At 38.6% G+C, this 25,399-nt stretch overlaps 1 protein-coding gene across 1 annotated transcript in view; it reads left to right on the forward strand.

Annotated features, from left to right (window-relative positions):
• Window positions 1–10,588, forward strand: part of LOC105825462 (collagen alpha-4(VI) chain-like) — a 143,130-nt gene extending 132,542 nt beyond the window's left edge. Inside the window, exons 30-33 of the mRNA XM_012663246.1 lie at window positions 2,499–3,176; window positions 4,802–4,898; window positions 5,766–5,995; window positions 10,407–10,588. Coding sequence (XP_012518700.1) covers window positions 2,499–3,176; window positions 4,802–4,898; window positions 5,766–5,995; window positions 10,407–10,588 — 1,187 coding nt within the window. The remainder of the gene's footprint in view (window positions 1–2,498; window positions 3,177–4,801; window positions 4,899–5,765; window positions 5,996–10,406) is intronic.
• The last annotated feature ends 14,811 nt before the right edge of the window (window positions 10,589–25,399 follow it).

The following is a 25,399-nucleotide window of genomic DNA, read 5'->3' on the forward strand; positions in this document are numbered from 1 at the left end:
ACAGAAAGTCAACAAAGAAGCACTGGACTTAGTCTGCACTACTGACCGAATAGATCTAATAGAGATTTATAGAATGTTTCATCCAACAGCTGCAGAATTCATGTTCTCCTCAACCCATGGATCATTCTCAAGGACAGATCATAGGTTAGGCCACAAAACAAGTCTCAAAAAATTCAAAAAAATTGAAATCGTACCAAGTATTTTCTCTGACCACAATGGAATAAAACTAGAAATCAATAACAAGATGGAACATCAGAAAATATACAAACACATAGAAATTAAACAATATACTACTGAATGGCCAGTGGGTCAATGAAGAGATTAAGAAGGATATTAAAAAATTTCTGGAAACAAATGAAAATGAAAACACAACATATCAAAACCTATAGGATACAGCAAAAGCAGTAATAAAAGGAAAGTTTATAGTGCTTACATCAAAAAAGCAGAAAAGCTTCAAATAAACAACTTCTTTTCTGCATCTCAAAGAGCTAGAAAAACAAGACCAAATAAACCCAAAATTAGTAGAAGAAAAGAAATAATAAAGATTAGAGCAGAATAAATGAAATTGAAATAAACAAAAAATACAAAAGATCAATGAAACCAAAAGTTAGTTTTTTAAAAAGATAAACAAAATTGACAAACCTTTAGCTAGATAAATAAGAAAAAAACAGAGAAGACCCAAATATGTAAAATGAGAGTTGAAAAAGGAGACATTACATCTGATACTGAAGAAATACAAGGGATCCTTAGAGACTACTATGAGCAACTATATGCCAATAAATCGGAAAACCTAGAACACGTGGATAAATTCCTAGACATATACAACCTACCTAGATTGAACCAGGAAGAAATCCAAAACCTGAATAAGCCAATAACAAGTAATGAGATTGAAGCAGTAATAAAAATTCTCCCATCAAAGAAAAGCCCAGGACCGATGGCTTCACTGATAAATTCTACCAAGGATTTCAAGAAGAACTAATACCAATCCTACTTAAACTACTCCAAAACATCAAGGAGGAAAGAATACTCCCAAATTCATTCTATGGGACCTGTATCACCTTGATATGAAAGCCAGACAAAGGCATAACAACAAAAAAAGAAAACTATAGGCCAATGTCTCTGATGAACATAGATGCAAAAATCCTTGAGAAAGTACTAGCAAACCAAATCCAATAACACACTGAAAAGATTATTCATCATGATCAAGTGGGATTCATCCCAGGAATCCAAGGATGGTGCAACATACACAAATCTATCATGTGATACATCATATCAACAGAATGAAGGACAAAAAACACCACTATACAGTATGGAGGTTCCTCAGAAAACTAAAAATAGAACTACCATATGACCCAGCAATCTCACTGGTAGGTATATATCAAAAAGAAAGGGAATCAGTGTATCAAAAAGAGATCTCCACTCCCATGTTTATTGCAGCACTATTCACAGCAGCCAAGATTTGGAATCAACTTAAGTGTCCATCAATGGATGAATGAATAAAGAAATTGTGGTTAAATATACAATGGAATATTATATAGCTATAAAAGAGTGAAATCCTGTCATTTGCGACAACATGGATGGAACTGGAGAACATTATGTTAAGTGAAATAAGCCAAGCACAGAAAGATAAATATCCCATGTTCTTACTCATATGTGGGAGCTAAACATTAAAACAATTGATCTCATGGAGACAGAGAATAGAATGATGGTTATCAGAGTCTGGGAAGGGTATCGGGGAAGGGGGGAAAAAGTGGTGATGGCTAATGGTGCAAAAATATAGTTAGATAGATAGAATGAACAATATTTGACAGCAGAACAAAGTGCTATCAAATAGCAAAGACTATTCTCAACAATAAATTAAGGTTTACTTTAAAATAACTAAAAGAGTGGAATTGGAATGTTCCTAACACAGAAATGCTAAATGCCTGACATGATGGATACCCCAATTACCCTGATCTGATTAATTCACATTGCATGCCTGTATCAAAACTTCACACGTACCCTATAAAGATATTCAACTATTATGTACCCATAATAATTAAAAAAATTAAAAATAACTGCCATTATTTGATTTTTAAATCCTAAAAAATGGCAATTTCATATGACTGTTAAGATCATTCCCACCTCTAGCAATCAATGTTTTCATGTGGTTTCCCAGGCATCGTTCACTACTGTTGATTTATCTACTGTACTTACATTACTAAGTACAGTATGATTCTTTTTTTGTAGGGAGAAAGGGGACTGATGTCTGTGAACCCAGTGATTGGGAAGCCATATGGCCTAGTAGTTAAAAACATTAAATGTGCAATCAGTCTCAATTCTTTCTTCCAAGAAATGGGCTCGTGTACAGTGCCCATCCGCTTGCCACGTCAACGGAATGGCTGGCAAACAGCGCTCAGCAGCAACTATCTCCTTATTGGAGTTTGGACCTGGGTTTTGTATGGAGAAGAAAGGTATGCATAGTTCAACCCCCGCCTTCCCGTGTGTTTCCTCCCCAGACAAGTGCCGACCGGCTCCGGAATGCCGCAGGCCCTGGCCGCAGGCGGTGGATGCGGACCTGGCGTTTGTGGTGGACAGCTCCCAGGGCGTGGGCGCCCACGTGTACCGCGGGGCCTTGAGTCTGGTGGACGCCGTGCTAGACGACCTGGAGGTGGCTGCGCAGCCAGGCGTGTCGCGCGATGGGGCGCGTGTGGCCCTGGTGACACACACGACGCCGGGCTTCTGGCCGGGCGGGGGTCGCTCACCTGTGCTTGAGGGCTTCCGCTTGACCTCCTACGGTCACCGGATGCAGATGCAGAGACACGTCCGTGAGGCCGCGGGCCGCCCCCTGCAGGGAGCCCCCGCCCTGGGCCACGCCCTGGAGTGGACGCTGGAGAAGGTGCTCCTGGCGGCCCCTCTGCCGCGGAGGGCACAGGTTCTCTTTGCCATCGTGGCCAGCGAGACAAGCAGCTGGGACAGGGAGAAGCTATGGACCCTGTCCCTGGGTGCCAAGTGCAAGGGCCTCACCCTGTTTGTGCTGGCCATGGGCCCCGGCGTGGGGGCCCGTGAGCTGGCCGAGCTGGCCCACGTGGCCAGTGCCCCCTCTGAGCAGCACCTGCTGCGCCTAGGAGGGGTCTCGGAGCCGGAGGTAGCCTACGCCCGGGGATTCACGCGAGCTTTCCTGAACCTCCTAAAAAGTGAGCAGTCCCCGAATACTGAGGTACCCTGGGTGGGGTGGGAAGAGGAACCTACAGAACCTGGTATTTGGCCAGGTAGGTGCCCATTACACTTTCACCCTTGCGGAAGTGCGTGCGGCTTGGTATCCCTGGGGAATGCCAGGGACCACCCCATTTCCTGAAAACCCTGCACTATCATTGGCCTGACATTGTGCTAGGCCTAGTGTTGGTTTCTTGTCCTGAACCTCTCATCTGGTGGCTGGGAGCCTCAGACCCACATTCAGTTCAGTAGGTCTGGGTTGGGGCCTGAGATTCTGTATTTCTTACCAGCGGGAGAGTGATGCTGATGCTGCTTGTCCGTGGACCATGCTTTAAGTAACAAGAGTATATGACATTTATTTCAAAATAGGGGTTAACATGGCAGTGTGGGGTCAGAGATCTTCAGGGCTTACCAGGAAGTAAGGGACACAGGACAAAAGTCCAGGATCTCCCACCCCAGGTTAGATGGATGAAGCTAATAGCAAAGGTTAAGGGACAAGGGCTGTGTCAGTGTGTCCTAGCCAGAATGCGTCCCCATCCCCCAGCCCTAGCATCTTCACTTCCAATCATAGAGGTGATTTTCTCTTAGAACTAGTTGAATTAAATTCATGGGCAGCCAGTACCAAATCTATATCCCTAGTGTGATAATGGCGATTTAGAATTGAGTTGGGGAGGGTATTATCTAGCAGTTTGTCTTGGGCTTCGTCCTTCAGTGCATAATTCAAAATGACTCATGTGCCAGGTGCTTTGTTGTAACGTGAGGCCTCCTTGCCCTCCTTACTGGAAGACATTAGTTTCTCAGTTTATAAGTGGTTGTGCCACCCCATTGGGGATCTTGAGGGACATCTGCTCCATCATCACTAAAAGAATAAAGGGAGTTTGGTGGACGTCTTTGAAGTACTGACACAGTGTTTATGTCTCTCCAATTTGAGAGGTACAAAGATCAGTGAATTGGTTCTAGTCCCAGGTCTGCTGCTAGTGAGCTGTACGATCCTAGAAAAGTCAGCGAATCTCTCTGAACTTTAGATTCCTTATCTTTGCAAGGGATGGTAGAGAGAATGGTAATACATGGCTGATGACTCAGTGATTCTATGAGGAAGAAGCAGGCTGGCTGAAGGAATCACTTTACTAATCTGATTTAACTTAATTTTACTTTCTTTTTTATGTTTTATTATGTTAGGTTGTATTTTGTGTTTTGTTATATTCTTTTATGTTGTGATTTTATTTTATATTGTTTATGCAATAGGATACATTTTATATTTTTATTGTTATTTTTTTATTTTGTTTTATTTGCTTATATTTTTATATTTATTTTATGCTTTATTTGAATGTATTTTATATCTTTTTGATTTTATGTCTCCCTGGATTTTTTTGTTCTTAATGTTCTGTTTACTTTTATTTTTATATTGTTATATTTTTATTTTATTTTGTTTCATTTTGTTTTTTGTCTTGTTTTATATTTTGTACGTTATTTGATTTTATGTCTTTAGTATTTTATTTCTTAATGGATAATGTTTTGTTTTTGTTTTGTTTAATTTTATGTTTATTTTATTTTAAATTTTATATTATTTTATATTTGGCTTGATTTAATTTTCTTTTCCTTTTAGGTGGAACAAACCAGTACCCACCCCCAGAGCTTACTGCAGAATGTGGGGGCCCAAACCGTGGGGACACTCTGCTGCAATCAGACATGCCTATCAAAAGGTAGGCTAAGGACAGGGCTGAGATTGACCCACAGCTCTGTCCCCAGGCGGGAGATGGTCTCCCTAAAGAAAGGTTATAGGAAATGCCAGTCCTTGACTTGACTCAAACTATGGCTGGAGTGCTTCTGGAGTTGACAGTTCTGATACACTTTGTTTTTTTCTTTTTTTTTAATGTTGAAAGTAATACTGGATCAACATAAAAAGTTCAAAGAATACATGAATATATGAGTATATAAAAGCAAAAAAAAAAAGAAAAATTTTCATTGTACCATATCAACCCAGACTCTAATTCCATGTCCCAGAGGTAAAATTGATAGTGCTAAACATATCATTCTGATGTTTATCCAGACATGCCTGCAGACCTAAGAAAATAGTTAATGCAATAATGAAGTCATCAGGAAATGCCCTAACATAAAGATTATAAATCACAGCAATATCAAGTGAAAATTTTTATTTTTATTTTTTATGTATTTTTTTTTTTTTTTTTGAGACAGAGTCTCACTCTCCTGCCTGAGCTAGAGTGCCGTGGCGTCATCCTAGCTCACAGCAATCTCAAACTCCTGGGCTCAAGCGATCCTCCTGCCTCAGCCTCCTGGGTAGCTGGGACTACAGGCACGCACCACCATGCCCAGCTAATTTTCTCTATTTTTAGTTGTTTGGCCAATTTATTTCTATTTTTAATAGAGATGGGGTCTCGCTCTTGCTCAGGCTGATCTCGAACTTCTGAGCTCAAGCAATCCTCCTGCCTCGGCCTCCCAGAATGCTAGGATTACAGGCATGAGCCACCGTGCCTGGCCTCAAGTGAAAATTGAACCTCTTAGTTCTTGAGGTTTGGTTATGCGGTTTGACATGGATTATTTCTACACAGGTCACCCAACCGCCAGTTTGGTATGTCTGGCATTGCTGATGATTGGGAAGCACTTGAAGCAACAGACACTTTTCTAGAAGAGAAGAGAAAAGGCATGACAACATCTATAACTCTGCAAGAAGCACTTGAAAATTATGAAAATGATGAATATGACATTGAAAAAAATGAACAAGAAACACCAGCAAAACAAGAAGAAATTAGTAAAGAAATAAATTCAGGCACTGCCTATGGTAAAAACCAAACTCCGGCTTAAGTTGGATTCACTTTTTTCATCTTTATCTTTTTTAAAAAAAAAATTCATGTGCATTGTGTTAGTATGCATATTTTGGCTTTTTATAAACCTTGCTTACAAATCCACAAATTCATGTATGCTGCTACAGAAATAGTTTAAGAAGCAAACTTTTCACCTATCTGACAACCTGGAGCTGGAGGGAAGCTATTTCAGGGCGTATGATTGAGGTGCACCCTATGAAGTGTCTGCACTACATTTGCAAAGGAGTAAATGATTTATTGCAAAAGTGGTGAACACACTGCTGGCCTTGAAATGCACCCACTTGTAGATGGGCTCTTTCATCTTTGAGTGACTGCATGCGTTCTGACCAAGTTTCAGGAACATCTTGGATACACCTAAAACTGCTATAGCACCAGTTTTGGATTACAGCATGCAGTAAAGCAAATGACAAGTTACTTCTCTTACGTGATCAACAAATTAAGCAGAACACTAAACACATTAGAAAGAGATATGGGAAACTTGACTGTGAAGTTTTCAAAAGTGATCCAAGACAGTTGAAAGAGTTTCCAGTGAGTGGTGTGGTTAGTCCTGGTTAGATTCAATGAGAAATAATTTGTCAGAGCTTTTGAATGTGCCTAGATAATTCTCCATCTGGGGCTGCTAGCTAGGTGGCCATGGGAGTTATTTAGCCTCTCTGTGGCTCAGTTTTCTGTAAGGTGGGGATTATATGAGTACCTACCTCATAGGATTGTTTTGTGAATAAAACTAATTCATGTGTTCACCACGTGGTAAGCATCCAAATCAGGTTAGCTGTTCAGACACTGATGATGTGTGCTACCTTTTAGATTCCAAAACAACCACATATCCAAAAGAAATAAAACCAGCCAGACATAGGAATAGCCACTCCCAGTTACTGTCCCAGGGACAGTAACATTTCACTTCCTCAGGCTAAAAATTAATCATAGAAGAATTTACCTTGGTGATTACTATGTCTTCGGTATAGAATATCCTCAGGTAATCTTACTAAGGCAGTGATTTTCAGTCTTGACTATACATTAGAATCACCTGGGAATCTATAACGATTTACTCCAGCCCAATTCAACCAGAATCTCTGGGTGCGGGACTTATCCAGTGATTCCATTGAACAACCAAAAGTGAGAACTACTGCTCTAAGGCATCTTTTCCCATAACTTCAAGGTGACCACTGCCTTCCTCATCGAACCCTCTCTTCGCTTGGAGACAACACTCATCTTGTTCTACTTCTGACCAGTCCATCTCTGTGGGCTCCTCTCCCCAGGTGCATCCTCACAGGAGGATTCAGGTTTTATGGAGTTTATATCATTTGGGGAGCCCTCTCCAAGAAAAAATCACAAAATTATTAACATTAAGTAAAAAGTGAATGTTTATTTAGAAAAGCCTGATGCAAATTAGGGGCCCTGTAGCCTAGGCTTCATTAATTTCATGATAAATCTGCCAAACCCTTCTCCAAGACCCTTTCTTCAGTCCTCTGAACACTACGCTCACTACTTGGGCAAGCTTTTCTGCCACGAAATCAACTATCCCCCCTGTATGATGACTCTCAAATCTGTATCTTCCACCTTGAACTCTCTCCTGTGCTGCAGACCAGTGTACCAACTTCCGTCCAGGTTGCTCCATTGGACTTGCCTGTAGTCTTATCAGACAAACTCAGTTTAACAAACCCAACTCATTGTCTTTCCTGCTCAAATCTTCTCCTCTCCTTTACCAGCTATGTTTATTGGAATGAACCACCACTGGCCCAGGAATGGAAGGCCAAAACCTAACATTATTCTATTAAATAATTGTCCTTTTTTCCCTTACCTCCTGCTCTCTAACTGGTCTCATTTCTTCCAATTTGTCCTCCTTCTAATTCCATTCTGAACATCAAATTGATTTTTCTAAAATGCAAATATGGTCATATAATTTCTCTTCTTCTATGGTTCTATTGTTTGTAAGATAATGTTCCGGTGCCTGTGCAAGGCACACAGGCCTCCATAATTAGAGGCCTGCTTTGGTTCTCTGGGGCCTTACTGGCTGCCACTGCCCTACATAACCTTTTGTGCTATTTGCACTTGCCCCTTCTGCCCTGCTATTTATTCTAAGTCTCCATATGTCCCTCACCCTCACCTGCCTGTCTATGTCCCCTCCACAGTGTCCACTTGGACTATAGCTACTCATCTTTTACTACTCAGCTCAAGTTTTACCTCTCTTTAGAGTCTCTTCTGTGGCCCTAAGTAGTATGAAATTTTCATGGCCTCCTTTGTGCTCCCATATCTTAAGCCTAATTCTACCATAGCACCTGCTACCTTTTATTGTACTTACTAGAGAAGAATTAAATGAGCGCTATCTCTCTTCACAGAAGCCAGGCTGATCTTGGTATATTTTCAATTTCAATGTCATCTTCAAAGAACATAGAACTATTTTTTGGTTTTCCCCTCTAAGTAGGGCTATATTATAAGACACGTATAGTAGGAGATAGAACAAGCCTAGGAAAAATTCTAACTTTATTGTAGCTACTCTTCATACCTGTCTAACTCTTTTCTTTTCCTCTACCTTTTCCTTTCTTCATTTCTGGATTCCATGAACTTGTTTGAGTAAAATTATGCCTGCCACTGCATGATTCTTCCAAGAAGGCAAAGGTTAATATTCATGGTAAAAATAATGCCAAATATAAAATTGGGGGCTGGCAATAATTGCTTGGGTAAAAACTTAATGGCCCTCAATGCTATGTCATACTGGTAAAAGAAAAATTAAGACTATGAAGTATACTGAGTGTTAAGCTTCAAAGAATAACTTAGAGATAATTAGTTTAAAGCATTAAGGACTCACTCACATAGAGCTGTACTAATGTGGTAACCACTGGCCACATTGACTATTTACATTTAAATGCAAATAATTTGAAATTAAATAAAATTAAAGCTTCAATTCCTTGGTTGCACTAGCCACATTTCAAATGCTCAGCAGCCACGTGAGCTGGTGGCTACTGTATTGGACAACACAGATTTTCCCATCATTTCCAACAATTCCATCAACGTAGACAGTGCTGTTCTAGATGTTGAATCTAGGAAAAGCAGCCCCTGTTTGATTGCCTCCCAGACCCAAAGCAAGGGTAGGGGCTCCAGAGACCACAAAGTGTAACTAGGAAAAGTGATCGATAGGTCTAAACAAGTTCTTGGTTTGTCGGTTCAGAATCGGTTGGTAATGGCAAAGGTTGGTGCCAGCCGATTACTGAACCCTGAGTCTGCATGTTGCATCTAGAGGGTACAGCCTGAAGTTCACCACTGGAATGTTTTTCCATTGATTCTGACAAGTTTTTGAAGAAGTGTTTGCTCTTTCTTCTCCTGGGCCCACCCTGCTGGTTATCTTACACCTCCAGCATAGGGATCACACAGCGGGCAAATTCAAATGTGCCTGCTCAAGGCATAGGACAATTTCCATGATCAATTCCTTACCCCACTAAGAGTGTACCTCATCTCCATGGGTCCAGCACATCAGGTCACTTCTAAAAAACTGGTTATACTATTGGGAAGTTAGTAGGTAGCTTCCCAGGAACAGATCATGAATTTTAACTCTTGCTTTCTGAAGACAGTATCTTCTTTATTTAGGGGTACTTGGAAGGCCCAGGAAGAACTATTTGGAGGATGCCAGCATTCTGTGTTTCAGGGCTGACCTGGGACAAGAATACTTCTATGTGATACAAAATGTGCCCAAGGAAATCTGCTCTACCTAGAAGACAGGGATTAGCCACCTGGGAAAATCAAAGCATAATTTAAAATTCAGGGAATCCTATATCTTACTTTGTTGTAATTTGTTGATTCCCAATGCTGTTTTTTTTCCCCTCAGGGACATCATGTATTTTTTTTGTTTGTTTTTTATTAGATGTCTTTACTTCTTGGGCAAGAGTCAGGATATTATGTATTAATATAATAAATAAGCTGGATTTGCTGAGGTCATTGGAAGGCTGGACAGGCTTGAGATTAGGAAAAGGATTGAGATACTTTGAAAAAAAGAGGGAAAAAAGCATAGTAAGCAAGTGAGCAGTGTGCAGTAACAGAAATCTTCATTCATTCATTCATTCACTCATTAATACACTGGGCATATCTGCCATATGCCAGGTACTTCGCAAAATAATAGCTGTAACTATATTTTACTTTTCACATATGCTATGTGACATCATACAACACATTTGTGATGTAGTGTATTTTTTTTAAATATTGCTTTTATAATTGAGGAAATTGAGGCTCATAGAGGTTAAATTACTTGCTGAAAGTCACACAGCCAGTTGGTGGTGAGGCTGAGATTTGATCCCCGGTCTGCGACTCCAAACCATGTTCTTTTCCTGTCATGCTCACCCAGGAACTCCAGCTCTCTCTGTGTTCATTTTGTTGCAGGTCCTTGTTCCATGGATCCAATGGAAGGCGAGTGCCAGGATTACACCCTGAAGTGGTACTACGACAAGGAAGAGCGGGCTTGCCAACAGTTCTGGTACGGCAGCTGTGGGGGCAATGCCAACCGCTTTGAAACCAGGGAAGAATGTGAGGCTCAGTGTGACCCAACACCCCTACAGAGTTAGGCAGAGCCTCGTTACTGTGGCTCCTCTTATACTAGCTTATGAAACTGAGATTGCCTTTGCCGAGGCAGGGCCACACAGCTCCTAAGTGACAGAGCCCACTCCACAGCCTTAGACATCAGATTCCTAACCCCCTGATTTTCTCCTGCCAGCAAGGGCTTGGGCCTGGATTATTTGTGACTTGAGGACTGAATTCTAATAGTTATGAAAAGTAACCAAAACTTTCCTCAAACTTATTTAAATGAATTAGAACTGAATGAAAAAGAAACTTGAACTTGATCTATAACATTACTTTAAAATTTTGGGGTGCTACATAGCAAAAGAAAGATCAATGTAAGCAGTGAGCAAAACCTAATTCAGAAATGAATTAAAACTTGGTTTGTTTTTTCCACCAGAGAATAGGGGAAGTATTAGTCAAAGAGAGGGCCCAGAAAAGGGACATCTAATGTGAACTTCTTCCTTTTTACCTAATGCAGGTACTTAAATAAAGATATTCTTTATTAAATCCTTTGGTGTGAGACTGGGTGATTCCTGCTCATTGTAGTCTGTGCTATACTTCGTGACACAGCAGTAACAGACGACAATGACTTTTCCATGGGACCAATCCTTTGGCGTAAATTATAGTGAATTCTGTCCTTCAAAACATGGTGATTCAACAGTTAAGGCTACCATTGTCAATGCAAAGATGCAGCGAAAGGTTTAGATTCACCGTGGAAGAAACATTTTGTGATATAGATATTGAGTACAATATGTTTTTTGCAAGGTCTTCCTCTGCCTCATGGCTTGATTCTCTAGGCCTGTGACCTTGGGCCCATTTCCAGGAAGAATTGGGAACCATGTGGAGGGAGCTGTGGGGTATCGAAGATACCTGGCTCGAGACTTCTGTGAGATCATGTATTAGTCAGCTGGGGCTGCCGTAACAAAATACCATGGACTGGGTGGCTAAACAGAGATTTATTCCTCACAGTTCTGGAGGCTGGAAGTTTAAGATCAAAGTGCTGAGGGCTCTTTTCCTGGCTTGTAGATAACTATCTTCTCTCTCTGCATATGGCCTTTTCTTAGAGCACACATGCTCATGGGGTAGGGGAAAGAAAGAGAGAGCGAGAAAGAGAGAACACTCTGGCAAGTTCCTGGTTCTGTAACTGTGGTTTCCACAATCTGTGTGTTCTACCACACAGTCTGATGACACAGCAGGAGGGATGGAACCAGCTTTATACAAAATGTTCAAAGAAACATTAAATTTTTTATTCTATTTTTATGACAATTTTTATATTAGCATAAAAGGATGACTATGTGTTCATGGTAGCAAATATGTAAGACACAGAAATGCACATGAAAAAAATAATGACTATCTTTTCTTCCAAAGGTATCCATTTTGGTATAATCCAAGTTTTTCCCTAATGCTTGGATATACTGTCCTTTTTTTCTTCCTTTACATATTACATGTAACTCATTTTTAATGGAAATAAAATGGAAGATCCTCCATCTTGCTTGGCAGAGCTGCTCATTTTACAGGTTGTGTATGCATTTCTCTCTTAGGTATAACCTCAGCCGGCTGGGCATAAAGGGGCCAAACTCATCTATCCTGAGGATGGTATTTGATTTGGGTTGTGATATACTTTCCACTTGTTACTCCCACCTTTACCTCCCTTTGTCCAGGAGTTGGGAACTCCAAGGCAAAAATACAATAATAAGAGGACTGCTAAAATTGGTTGTTGGTGTTTGTTCCCATCCTGGGAACATCTGTGAGGTCCAACTGCTGTTCTCCCCAGGTTTACTAGGTGGCAGTATAACCATTCCATGGAGTTCCCCTGACTCCCAGCAAAACCTTATTCCATAAATCCTGAGGTACAGAGGAAATAAAGTCAAGGGGCAGAAGTTTACAAACTAGTAGCAGGATGAGGATCCCAGAAATAGTAACATAATAAATAATTTAGTGTGTTAGAAGGTGCAAGTGCTATGGAATAAAAATGAAAGTATAGCAGGCAAAGGGTACCTAGTATGCTGGGGGGAGGTTTGGGCAAGTTTCAATATTAAAAAGGTGGCCAGGGCATGCCAATGATGAGTTGATATTTGAGCAAAGACTTGAAAGAGACAAGCGAAGGGCTTGCCCTTGAAGGGCTAAGTAGATATGTGGGGCAAGGTCATTCCAGGCAGAGGCAACAGCTAGCACTAAGGCTCTAAGGTGGAAATGTACCTGGTTTGTTTTAGGAACAGCGATGATGGTGACAGTATGCATAAAGTGATGTGACCAAGAAGACGAGTAGAATAAATGAAGTCAAGAGGAAATGGGGAGGACAGTCATATCACATATGGCCTTATAGGGGATAATGTTACCTATCTGTTGCTGAGTTATCTGTTACTATGTAGCAAATTATCTTAAACTTTATGGCTTAAGTCAATGAAAGCATCTATTTTGTTAACCAATCTGCAGTTTGGACAGGGCTCAGTGGGCGAGTTCATCTCTGCTTCTCTTGGCATCAGTGGTGTGGCTTGATGGCTGGGGCTGGTGTTATCTCTAAGCCTTCCTCACATGTCTGGTGGTTGATGTTAGCTGGGACCCCAGCTAGGGCTCTGGGCAGATCACCTACATGAAGATTTTCCATGTGGTCTGGTCTTCCTCACAATATGATGGCTGAGTTCCATGAGCATCTAGAGCAGGGGTGGAGAATCTTTTCATGGTGGAAGGCTGTATTAATTTAGCTGTAATCAAATAAGGCCACATTCAAGAAATATCAATTAGATATATGTAAAAATGCACATTATTTTGTAAAAATCTATTATGTACTTAACAATTTCAAAAAATGAAAACTATTACTTTTAAAATTACCTAACCTTTTAATGACTTTCTTGTGTCTGCTTGTTGTTGGAAAGTATTTGAATATTTTGGTTGCAGTGTGGAGGTCTACAGTTTCAGCTGATCCACTAGATGGTATCAGCCATTTGTGACCTCAAGGGCATCTTGATTTTGATTAGGTAGGAGAACGTAGATTCAGAGCAATAAGTGGTTGAAAAGCAAGAAAGCATTTTTCAGGCATGTTGCCAAAGGTGTGGGTATTCTACTGCATTTTTACATATTTCAATCAGATCTTTCTTAGCATCAAACAATGATTTGGTTAATAAAATGTCATCTGATGAGAGTTCAATGAATTCCAGGTGATTCCTCACCTGATATCAACCAGGTGAGGCTGAAATGCTAATTTGAGTGTAATGTCATGATTCTCAAAGTCAGTGAACCTTTCCTTGTATTTTCCTATAACAGCTGCATATTTTTCAGATGATTCACATATATCATCCTGATATATCATCAATGACCTTTGCTAACTGGGGAAAATGTTCACCTGAAATTTGCTTTTGAAGAAGGAGTGTTTTGAAAAAAGATAGCTTTTTTAAAACTGCTTGTATTTTTTTTGCACATATCATATATAGACTCAGTTTTACTTTGCAAGGAAATATTGAAGTGGTTTTGATTTGACATGATATAACACAGAAATGTTGCATTCTAATAGAAATCCTCTTTCAATAATTCACATTGCTGATTTTGTTCTTCATAAAATTTTACTATCTGTTCTCACAGACATAAAATTTTGGCTAACACCTGTCCCTATGAGAGTCAATGCACTTTAGAATGATACACTGCAAATCTACACTGGACACCTCATCTTCAACTTTAGCATGTTATGAAACTGATGATCCTGTGTTGCATTTGCATGAATATAGTAACAATACTTATAACTTGTTACAAAGTGTCACTTAAAATAGTAGCTTTAGCACAGAGATTTTGCTGATGCAAGATACAATGAAAAGAAATGAGAGCATCTGGATCTGTTAATACTTTTTTTTTTTATTTCAGCATATTATGGGGGTACAGATGTTTAGGTTACGTATGTTGCCCTTGCCCCCCCCCCAAGTCCGAGTTTCAAATATGTCCATCCTTCGGGTGGTGCACATTGCACTCTTTGTGTATGCAAATACCCGTCCCTTCCTCCTTCTTCCCCCCTCCCCCCTCCCCCTGCCCAACATCCAATAGATGTTATTCTTATATGTGCATTTATGTGTTGATCAGTTAATACCAGTTTGATGGTGAGTACATGTGGGAAGACAAGCACCACATGTTAATACTTTTTTAAATCTGTGCCATAGACCCTTTAAGTTTTCCTGTCATGGGAGGTGCACCATCTGTACATACACTCACTAAATTTACCAAATTCAGTCCAACTTCATGACATTTATCTTGAAGGTTGTTGAAGATATCTATTCTCTGTGTTCTGCTCCCAAGAGTACCCAAAATAACTCTTTGTAGCAAAGTAAATCTTCTGCTCTGACGTGAATGAAGTATTACGTAAAACCTGCACTAAGTCAGTAGTATCAGTTGATTCATCCAAAACAATTGAATAATATATATTTCCCTTTTGAAGTATTGCATGAAGTTGTTCTGTTAAGTTGAAGGCGAATTCATGCTGCTGATCTGTCATGGTTCTCTTTGAAAGAGGCAACTGTTTGTACTTTGAAATGTCATCAGGGTCTAAGCATCCTACAACTTCGACAATGCATTCTTTCACAATTTCTACATCCCTGAATGGCTTTCCTTTTTCCCAAGTATATAAGCTACTTTATAAGTTGCTTCAGTGGGATTATTTCCAGGTCTCAATGCTGCTTGAAAGAATTGTCTTTGCTTTTTCTTTTCATCTTTTAATTTCTACAATACAACCTTTTGCACCTCTCCCTTGAATTTAATATATTTGTGGTCCTTATGAGTGTTACAATGCTGATGAGCACTGACTTTCTTTAACACTGATATTGCAGTATCACAAAGCAAGCAGATCATCTTATCTCTAGCAGAAACAAGATAATATTGAAATTCCCAATCCTCATTAAAAAATCTATTTTCTTCCTTCAGTGTTCTCTTGGTCTTCTTTGACATCATGGGCTGTTAAGCAGACAGGATGGTGCAACTATTCACAAATTCCACTTCAAACAGAACCATAGTGCACCATTGTCAAAAGCTGATTAACAGACTGGGTACTCGACCCCTATAAACTCCCACCAACCAGCCTTGTGTGGCAGTGGTGCCAGTCAGGCAGGGGAAGTTAGAACTAAATCATGAATGTAGCAGCCATCAATTTAGCCCTTGTGGTTTACAAATGTTCTAATTGTGCTGGTCGATCTGGGAGGATTATTTCATTGAAACTTATTTTATTCTTTTGTATTTTAAATATGTTCATTTTAAAAATAAAACAAAAATATAAAAGATGAACAAAAATGTATTAATAAAAATGAAAGGATTTGTTCTATAAAATTTGGATTCTCTCAAAAGGTTGCACTTAAGGACCTATAAGGCCATCTGTGGCCTTAAGGCTGCAGGTTCCCCACCCCTGACCTGGAATATGGACATGAAGCTGGAGATGCAGGAGCTTTTACTATGAATGGCAGAAAGATGGAGGGTATAGACCTAAACCTACCTGTGCTGGACCGCCTGTCCTAGACTTCTTATCATGTGAGACAAATTTCTTGTTTGTTTGACCCATTATTTATCAGGTTTTCTGGAACCAGCCACCAAACACAACCCTCACTGATACATAGGCATTCAACGCTCCCCCTTTAAATCTCTAGTTCAAGTGTAGAAAATCCCTTCATTTTGCGTGCTTCAGTCAAGACTCTTTTGGAGGTAAGTGACAGAAGTAAAACTCACAACAGTTACAGCAATAAGAATTCATTGGCTCATGCATCCTTTTTTAGAAATGGGTACAGTTGGGCTTCTGGAACCAGAAACTCAGATACTACTAAGCTCCATATATCTATCTTTAATTCCTTTTCCCTTAGTGTGTCAGTTTCAGTTCTTCAGAAGAGATCTGTTTAGGAGTCTTGAACCACCATTCCAGCAGTTCCCTGGTCACATCTCCTCAGCCAAGTCACCAGAAAATAAGAGTCAGAAGGCTGGGGATTTTCTCATTCTCAGGTCCCCTTCAACTGGCGAGTGATATCCAAAATCTACCACTAAGAAACCTCCTCTTTGACACTCTGAACAATCAAAATTAGGGTCTCCCTTGTATGCTACATTGGTATTTCCTTCTTAGTCCTGATTTCCTATTAGAAAAGAAAGACTTCTCTCCGGTTACACCTATAAGAAGGTAGCTTTCATCTTCGAATATTATGAGCATATCTTAATAAAATATAAGGATTCCTATAACTGTAACTATATGCCTAGGTAGGAGGAAAGGAGAAAAGGAGGTTATTTTCTCACGGGGGCCACTTCCACTGTCACTGCTCCAAATTAAGTAAGAATATTTTCTGAGGAAAGTCACAAAAGAAACCTCAAACCATTTGTCACAAATTAACTAAGGTTCACAGGAACTGGCAAGAATTATGTGAGTCACGATGTGGTTTTGGATTTAAGTTGGATTCATGATAGGGTAAGAATGGTTGATTTCAAGAATTTCTCCACCATTCACACATAAACAACGAGGCCAAAGCAGAAAAACAGAAAGGAATGTTGCATTAAAAATCATCATAATTTATAAAACAAACACATTTATGTAAAAGGAGGTGGAAGAAAACTAGCAAAGTATGGCAGAATCAAGATAAACCAACTTTGTTCTCTTCTCTGAAACAACAAAGAGCAAAAAGACCATATGAGAAGAAAATCTCAAACTACAATCTGTGAAGAATAGCTGCCAAATGCAGTGAAATTTAGACCATTCTATTTTAAATTTCAACCTGTTTATCCCCTACCGCTCCTGATTCCTCCTTTCTGCATCTCTCCCCAAAGTATTTATCAGTTTTTATCATACTATATGATTTATAACTTTTATATTTTATTTTTGCTCCCCTTCCTCCTGCCCCCAATAATGTAAGTTCTGCAAAGGTGAGATTTTTTGCATTTCGACGACTTAGAATAGGACCTGGAATGTAGTGACCCCTCAATACATTTTTTTTTGCATAAATGAAATTGCTTCTATGGACTCCACCAGCATGTAGAACTCTCCATGAGCAGGTGGTTAATAAGGGTGCAAATTGCCATTCCTTGATCTTGGAATGGATAGTTTTCCAGAACATCCCTGAGCCCTATTTGATGCTAAGGAGTAGTAAGGAAGTTCATGCTTAAAGAATAGCAGACATGTCATCTCGTGAGAGGCAAGCTGTTGAGTGGTAGGGCAGAGGAGAAATGTTGGGGGGCAAGATCATTTAAAGAGGAATAAGCACAAGGTCACTGCATGAAAATTCTGTGATACTGGCTTCACAGAGAGCTGTGTACAACTTCTGATAGCTGAGTCAAAAGACAGAGCCCCAGAGTAACAAGTTGGTGGGAGAATGCTTCAAGGCAATAGATCTAGACCAGCTGGCCCCCTGGACCAGCTTACCCAGACTGATGTCTGTTACCATACACTATTCTTCAGCAAATAGCTGACCAAGAAAGACTGGCTCCCACGAAAAATGAACAACTGTAATAAAGAAACCAGCAAGGAACCATGAGAAAAATATTGGAAGATAAAAATAGAGAAACACCATAACAAGAACAAGAGAAATGTGATTTTACAATGCCTAAGAAAATATTGAATGAATACTTTCCCTGAATCAAATAAATAAAAGAAGATAAACTAAAGAAAATATGTCCTCATTGCACCAAGAGCTTAAAGAAGAGAGACAAGGACACAAAGAAGATATAAAAAAATGCTGGAGATTTAAGAAAATGAGCTGGAAGAGCTCAGGCAAAAAATTAAAGGCAAAACCAAAGCCATTATATAAAAGATAGCTATGTTATAAACAGCAAAAAAAAAAAAAAGGAGAAGAGGTAGTACAAAAAATATAGTTAAGGATATAGAGGACAGATTTCAGAAAATTGAGCAAAATAAAATAGGGAAAAAAGAGCTTAAGAGGATTAGAGAGAAAATAATAGAAAGATACATTTTTTTACTTATACATAATTAGTGTCCTTGAATAAAAGAAGAGAAAGATGGAACATAAGAAATTCAAAGATACCAAATTAAGAAAACTTTTCTGAAACATAGATGTAAGTAAGCAATACTCAGAACTGTTGCAGTTACTATGACTAACAAATGATCACCAAACCTAGTGGTATAAAACTGCTTATCCTATCTCTCCACATCCACGCCAACATTTATTGTTTTGGGACTTTTTGATAAAAGCCATTCTCACTGGAGTTAAGGGAGATCTCATTATGGCTTTCATTTGCATTTCCCTGCTGATTAGAGATGTTGATCATTTTTTCATATGTTTTCTGGCCATTAGTCTGTCTTCTTTTGAAAAGTTTCTGTTCATGTCCTTTGGCCACTTTTTAATGGGATTGTTTGATTTTTTCTTGCTGATTTTCTTGAGTTTTATATAGATTCTAGTTATCAGCCCTTTATCGGATGTGTAGCATGTGAATATTTTCTCCCATTCTGTAGGTTGTCTGTTTGCTGCTGGTGGGACTGCAAACTAGTAAAACCTCTGTGGAAAGTAATATGGAAATACCTCAAAGAGCTACAAGTAGAAATACCATTTGATCCAGCAATCCCATTACCGGGCTTCTACCCAAAGGAAAAAAAACATTCTATAAAAAAGACATCTGCTCTGGAATGTTTATAGCAGCACAATTCACAATTGCAAAGATGTGGAAACAACCCAAGTGCCCATCAATACATGAGTGGACTAATAAAATATGGTATATGTATGTCATGGAGTTCTATGCAGGCACAAAAAACAATGGTGATCTAGCACCTCTTATATTATCCTGGATAGAGCTGGAACCCATTCTCCTAAGTGAAGTATCACAAGAATGGAAAAACAAGCACCACATGTACTCACCATCAAATTGATATTAACTGATCAACACTTAAGTGTTCATGTAGTAGTAACATTCATCGGGTGTCGGGCAGGTGGGAGGGGGTAGGAGGGGACGGGTATATACACACCTAATGGGTGCGGTGCGCACCATCTGGGGGATGGACATGCTTGAAGCTCTGACTTGGGTTGGCCAAAGGCAATATATGCAACCTAAACATTTGTACCCCTGTAATATGATGAAAAAATAAATAAGTAAAGAGTAACTTTAAAATATAACAACTGTTTATCATGCTCATGGATTCTGTGGATCATGAACCTGGACGGGGCAAAATGGGGAGGGCTTGGCTTTGCTCCACAATGTCTAGGGCCTCAGTTGGAAGACGTCTTGTTCTCGCCTCGGGAGCCACACAGCATCACTCCCACTGTGTTGAATTCCACTGTGTTCTGTTAAGGCAGTCACAAAGTCCTGCCCAGGTTCAAGGAGAAGGGAAATGTACACTACTACTTGATGGGGAGTGGCAAGGCTCTGAAAGAGCATTTGAGACTGAAAATATTGCTGTGGCCATTTTTTGAAAACAATCTGTCAAAAGAATAAAATATGAGACATAACTATAGATAAAGTAGAGATATGGGAAACCTAAGAAAATAATAAAACATGATATGATTAAATTTGAAAACTTAGATTAAGTAATTTTCTAGAATAGAATATACTGAAATTGACTTAAAGATAAATATCAAAGATGGAGTTAACCAGTAACCATTAAATAAATTGAATCTGAAATCAAGTCTTTCCCTTTAAAAGACTCTGAGGCAGAATCTCATAGATAAGTTTTACCAAACTTTCAAGGAATAGGTAATCTGTATCTTACCCAAAGTAATTAAGAGGATAGAAAAAAATTATTCAACTATTTCAAAAGGCTAGTCTAAATCTTATATCAAAGACAAAAATAACTATATAATACAATAAAATTACTGAAAAAATATTAAATAAAATATTAGCAAATTGAATTTTGTTGCATATGAAAAGATACAGCATGTTTAAATAGGATTTATCCCTGAAATCCAAGGATGGTATCAATAAAATCCACCCTGGTAAAATATTAATGAATTAAAAATCATCTGATCACCTCATAATTGCAGAAAAGCATTTGATAAAATGCAATACTCATTTATGATTTTTAAAAGTTCTTACTATTCTGAAAAGAGAAGGGAATTTTCTTAATTTAAAAAGAGGAACTACCAACAATCATAGTAAACATTCCTCCGAAGTGAGGTATCACAAGATTGGAAGAATGGGCTCCACTGTACCTGCCATCAAATTGGCACTGACCGATCAACCCTATGGTGCTCATGCGGTAGTAATATTCTCCAGGGATTAGGGGGTTGAGGGGGGCAAAGTCACAACTAATAGATGTGGTGAGTGTTGTAGAGGGGAAGGGCATGCCTCCAATCCTCGCTTGGGTGAGGCAAAGTCATAAAATGTAACCAAAATGTTTGTAGCCTCATAATATCCTGAAATAAAAATAAATTAGAAAAATAATTCATGTAAAACTTTAACATTATTTCCATTAAGGAAGGAATAAAACATTGATACTATCTCTGCCTTTTTTCATCATTTTACTAGAGATTTTTCCCAATGAAATAAGATTTTATAAAGAGGAAATAATAGGGTATACTAATTGGAAAGAAAGATACAAAACAGAAGGTATACGTTACAAACCTTGAAAATGATATATTATGTGTCAGTTGGGAATAGGAGTGGAATTTCTATTCCGTAGATGGGAATAGGAAATCCCTAAGGGGGGGAAATTGTAAAAGTGTCAATGTCCTCATCATTCATAGCCGGACATCAGCTGGAACTGTGTAAATTCTAAACACGTATTAAAAAGAAAAACAATCCACTACCCCTAAGCTCATATGCTTTTTATAATTATCTGTTTTTTTTTAATTTAGGGAATATCTTTTGTAATAAAGGAGCATCTGTTTTGGTATTTAGAAATTTCCTTTATTCACTTTGTTTCTTATCGCTGTGTTATATTCAAGTAAATTTAGGTTTAAAATGTTTTTAAATTTGAAAATGGCACATGGATTTCTGTTTCTGACCATGATAGAGTAACAGATATTGTACTTCCCTCCTGCTACGAGCAACTATAAAAATGGACAAAATATGTGAAATAATTATTTTCAAGTACTGAACCCTAGCATTGCAGGACTGTACTCCTTGAGAGACGGGAGAAACACGAGGTGATCGCATTCACTCCAGACTTCTGCACTGGAGCATTCTCTAAAGTGAGGCAAAGGAGAGTGGATTTCAGAGCTCCGTGGGCTGCTGAGGCGACTGGAATTTGTGTGTCAGAGAAACAGAGAGTAGGAAGCAGTGCAGAGAAGGGGTTTCCAGCAATCTTTGGAGATCCCTTGAGCTTTTGGCTAAATGTTAATCTGAGTGGATACAGCCTATGAGAACTGATGGAAAATGGATACCGTGAGGCTGTGAGCTAAACGGAGCTTTCTGGTCACCAAGTGTTGGGGAACATTGGAATTGTGGTCAGCCAGAGTGGACAGGACTCACTGAATAGGTGAGACATTCACCTCAGAAAGGCTGTAGCTTGAGTGTAGAGCTACACAAGCCCCAGAGTGGGCTACTCATACCCACCCTAACAGTGCCAAAAGCCAAGCACAGTAGGAAAAATACCTGATCTGTCAGTGAATTAACCATCTTAAAGGACAAAATTCAATATTCATAAACAAAAATAACCTGCATGTATCTCTTCTCTCCCCTTCTCTTCTCCCTTTTCTTTCCCTCTTCTCTGTTTCCCTTCCCTCCCTTCCTTCCTTCTTTTCAACTTTTTCTAATTTTTATCAAGTTTTTTGTTAGCATTGTAGAATAAATTAGATAGTTTCTATAATTTTCTATGCTGTGAGCAATTGACATAATATGGGAATTTTCTAACAATTAATTCAACTCATTCATAGAACTGTCAGGGTGTGGTGATTCTTTCACAGATACATCTTTTAGGCAGTCTATTTTAATACTATTGGTTTATTAAAGTTTTCTCTACCTTAAGACCATATTGGGAATTTATATTTGTCTATATAATCACTCATTTTAGTTAATATTAATATTTATTATATGGGCTATTCATGGTCATCTCTAATTTCTAACCCTATTATTATGTATCTCTGCTCCCTCATTAATTCAAACTTTGCTTATATGATCATCTCTTTTGTTATTGTTGTTATCAGAGTGGCAAAAATTTTGTGAATTTTATTGTTCTTTTCAAAGAACCAGACTCTGGGTTTTTAAAATCAAATCTACAGTCTTCCACTCCTCTTATATTATTTTCTGTTTTCATTTAATATTGTTTTCCTTTATAAAAGCTTTTTCTCTTTCTTTTGCCTTATGATCTGCATTTTCTTAGTTTTGTTTTGGAAGCTTTATTCTTCCTGCTAATTAGGATATTTTGGTAATCTGTTTTTAGTTATCCACAGGGATATATTTAAAACTTTAACAATATTCTCAAGCCTCATTTAAAAATTTTTCTTCTATTCATATGGTATTTATTACTGTCACTATGAAAGTTGAAGAAATTAGTGCACTTGGAAATTTTCCCTCTTAACATCTTTTAAAGTGCCTTCAAGCATTTATTTGCATTATTAATCTCATAAGACCAACATTTATGATAGTGACATTATGTTCTATATCTTTATTTCCACACTAATTTAGTCTTAGTTCTATATCTAAATAAATTCTGTATCCTCCATTTATCCTTTAGATCATGCCTTCTCTATTTATCGTGAGTTCTTTTTTATTTCTTCCCTTAGCCATCTGGTTCTTTTCATCACTTTTCAAGGAATTGATCTTCATGAAGATTCATAAGTGCTTTCTATTTTGAATCCCTCCTTGTTTGTAAAAAGTTTTTTTGATTGTTTCAATAAACAGACATCAAAGTGCTGAGGAATCATTCCGAGTTTAATCTGGAAAGCAGAATCATTATGAGTTTGGGATAAAGAATTCAGTATAGGAATTAATACTTATGGAATTGTGGAGGATCTAGGGCAGTGAAGATCCACATAGGAGTTGGAGAATCTGAAAAGTCACCAGTCTGAAATGTCAAGCCCACCCAGTTACTGAAGTGGAACTGCAAAGGGGAAGTTCATGGGGAGGTCCATGGGAAATTATACCTCTGTGCAGCTACTACCTCAAGCAGTCTTCTGTCAAGCATCTGATGGTCAGCCAGTGGCTGCTGTTGATCAACAGGATCATCAGTTGAGAAGTAGAGAGAGAACAGGAAGAGAGAAAGCAAGGATGAGCTGGACAACTCCCCCCATCCCTCCATTATCACATCTACTCACAGTGCCTTCAGAGATGTTCACTTTCAAACTTCCGAATCTCATGAAAGTCTCTCTTTTGTACAAACTTAACCTGTAATAATGTAGCAAAGGAGATTCTAGAGAATGTAGTTTCAGCCTACCTAAATTGACAAAGTAAAAACTACTGGAGCTGGGTATAAAAAATTTTGTAGTCTGGCCGGGTGTGGTGGCTCACGCCTGTAATCCTAGCACTCTGGGAGGCCAAGGCGGGCGGATTGTTTGAGCTCAGGAGTTCGAAACCAGCCTGAGCAAGAGCAAGACCCCGTCTCTACTAAAAATAGAAAGAAATTAATCGGACAACTAAAAATATATAGAAAAAATTAGCCGGGCATGGTGGCGCATGCCTGTAGTCCCAGCTACTCGGGAGGCTGAGGCAGAAGGATTGCTTAAGCCCAGGAGTGTGAGGTTGCTGTGAGCTAGGCTGATGCCACGGCACTCACTCTAGCCCGGGCAAAAGAGTGAGACTTTGTCTCAAAAAAAAAAAAAAAAAAAATTGTAGTCTTTCATAGCTATTGCTTTTATACAACTACTCTTCACCTCCTTCCCCATTTTATAACTCATCCTTCAGATCATAAAACATTCTTTTGAATTTCTTTTCTATTATATACAACTTTTCTCTAATTCAAAAACTCTATAAGATGCTAATTGTCATTGCATTTCAGCGTGTGTGTGTGTGTTTTAGACTTAACTTTTTTAGAGCATTTTTAGATTCACCGTAAAATTGAGGGGAAGACACAAAGATTACCCATATTCCCCCTACTCCCACACATGGATAGCCTCCCCCATTACCTACATCCCCTACTAAAGTGGTACATTTGTTACAATTGATGAACCTACAGTAATATATCATAATTGCCTAAAGTCCATGTTTTACATTAGGGTTCACTCTTGGTATTGTACATTCTACAGGTTTGGACAAATGTACAATGACCTGTATCCATCATTATAGTATTAAACAGAGTAGTTTCACTGTCCTAAAAATTCTCTGTGCTCTATCATCCCTCCCCACTGCAACCCATGGTAACCGCTGATCTTTTTACTATCTCAATTTTACTAAACTTGATACATGTTTAAAAGTCTTTTTAAAGACTTCTTAATATATAAATTCAGTAGCATATGGTTTAAAAAATTATATATACATACACAGACACAAACATATATGGACAATCTTACCACTTTTTAAACATATATGAGTGTGATATGGTTGAAATCATATTTTATATATGAATTTTCAGATTGTCTTCTTTCACTTAGTAATATGCATTTAAAGTTCCACCATATCTTTTCATGGCTTGAGAGTTGATTTCTTTTTAGCACTGAATAATATTCCATTGTTGGGATATACCAGAATTTATTTATCCATTCATCTACTGAAGAATATCTTGGTTGCTTCCAAATTTGGGTAATTAAGAATAAAGCTGCTATAAATATCAGTCTGCAAGTTTTTGTATAAACAACTTTTCACCTCCTTTGCATAAATACCAAGGAGTATGAGTGCTGGATTGTATGGTAAGAATATGTCTAGTTTTGTAAGAAATTGCCAAACTTTATTCTAAAGTGGCTACATCTTTGCATTTCCATGAGCAATGAATGAGAGCTCTTCTTCTTCCATATCCTTACCAGCATTTGCTGTCATTGGTGTTTTGGATTTTCATC

This window comes from Propithecus coquereli, unplaced genomic scaffold, assembly GCF_000956105.1.
Source record: "Propithecus coquereli isolate 6110/MARCELLA unplaced genomic scaffold, Pcoq_1.0 Scaffold12, whole genome shotgun sequence".
NCBI classification, from domain to species: domain Eukaryota; kingdom Metazoa; phylum Chordata; class Mammalia; order Primates; family Indriidae; genus Propithecus; species Propithecus coquereli.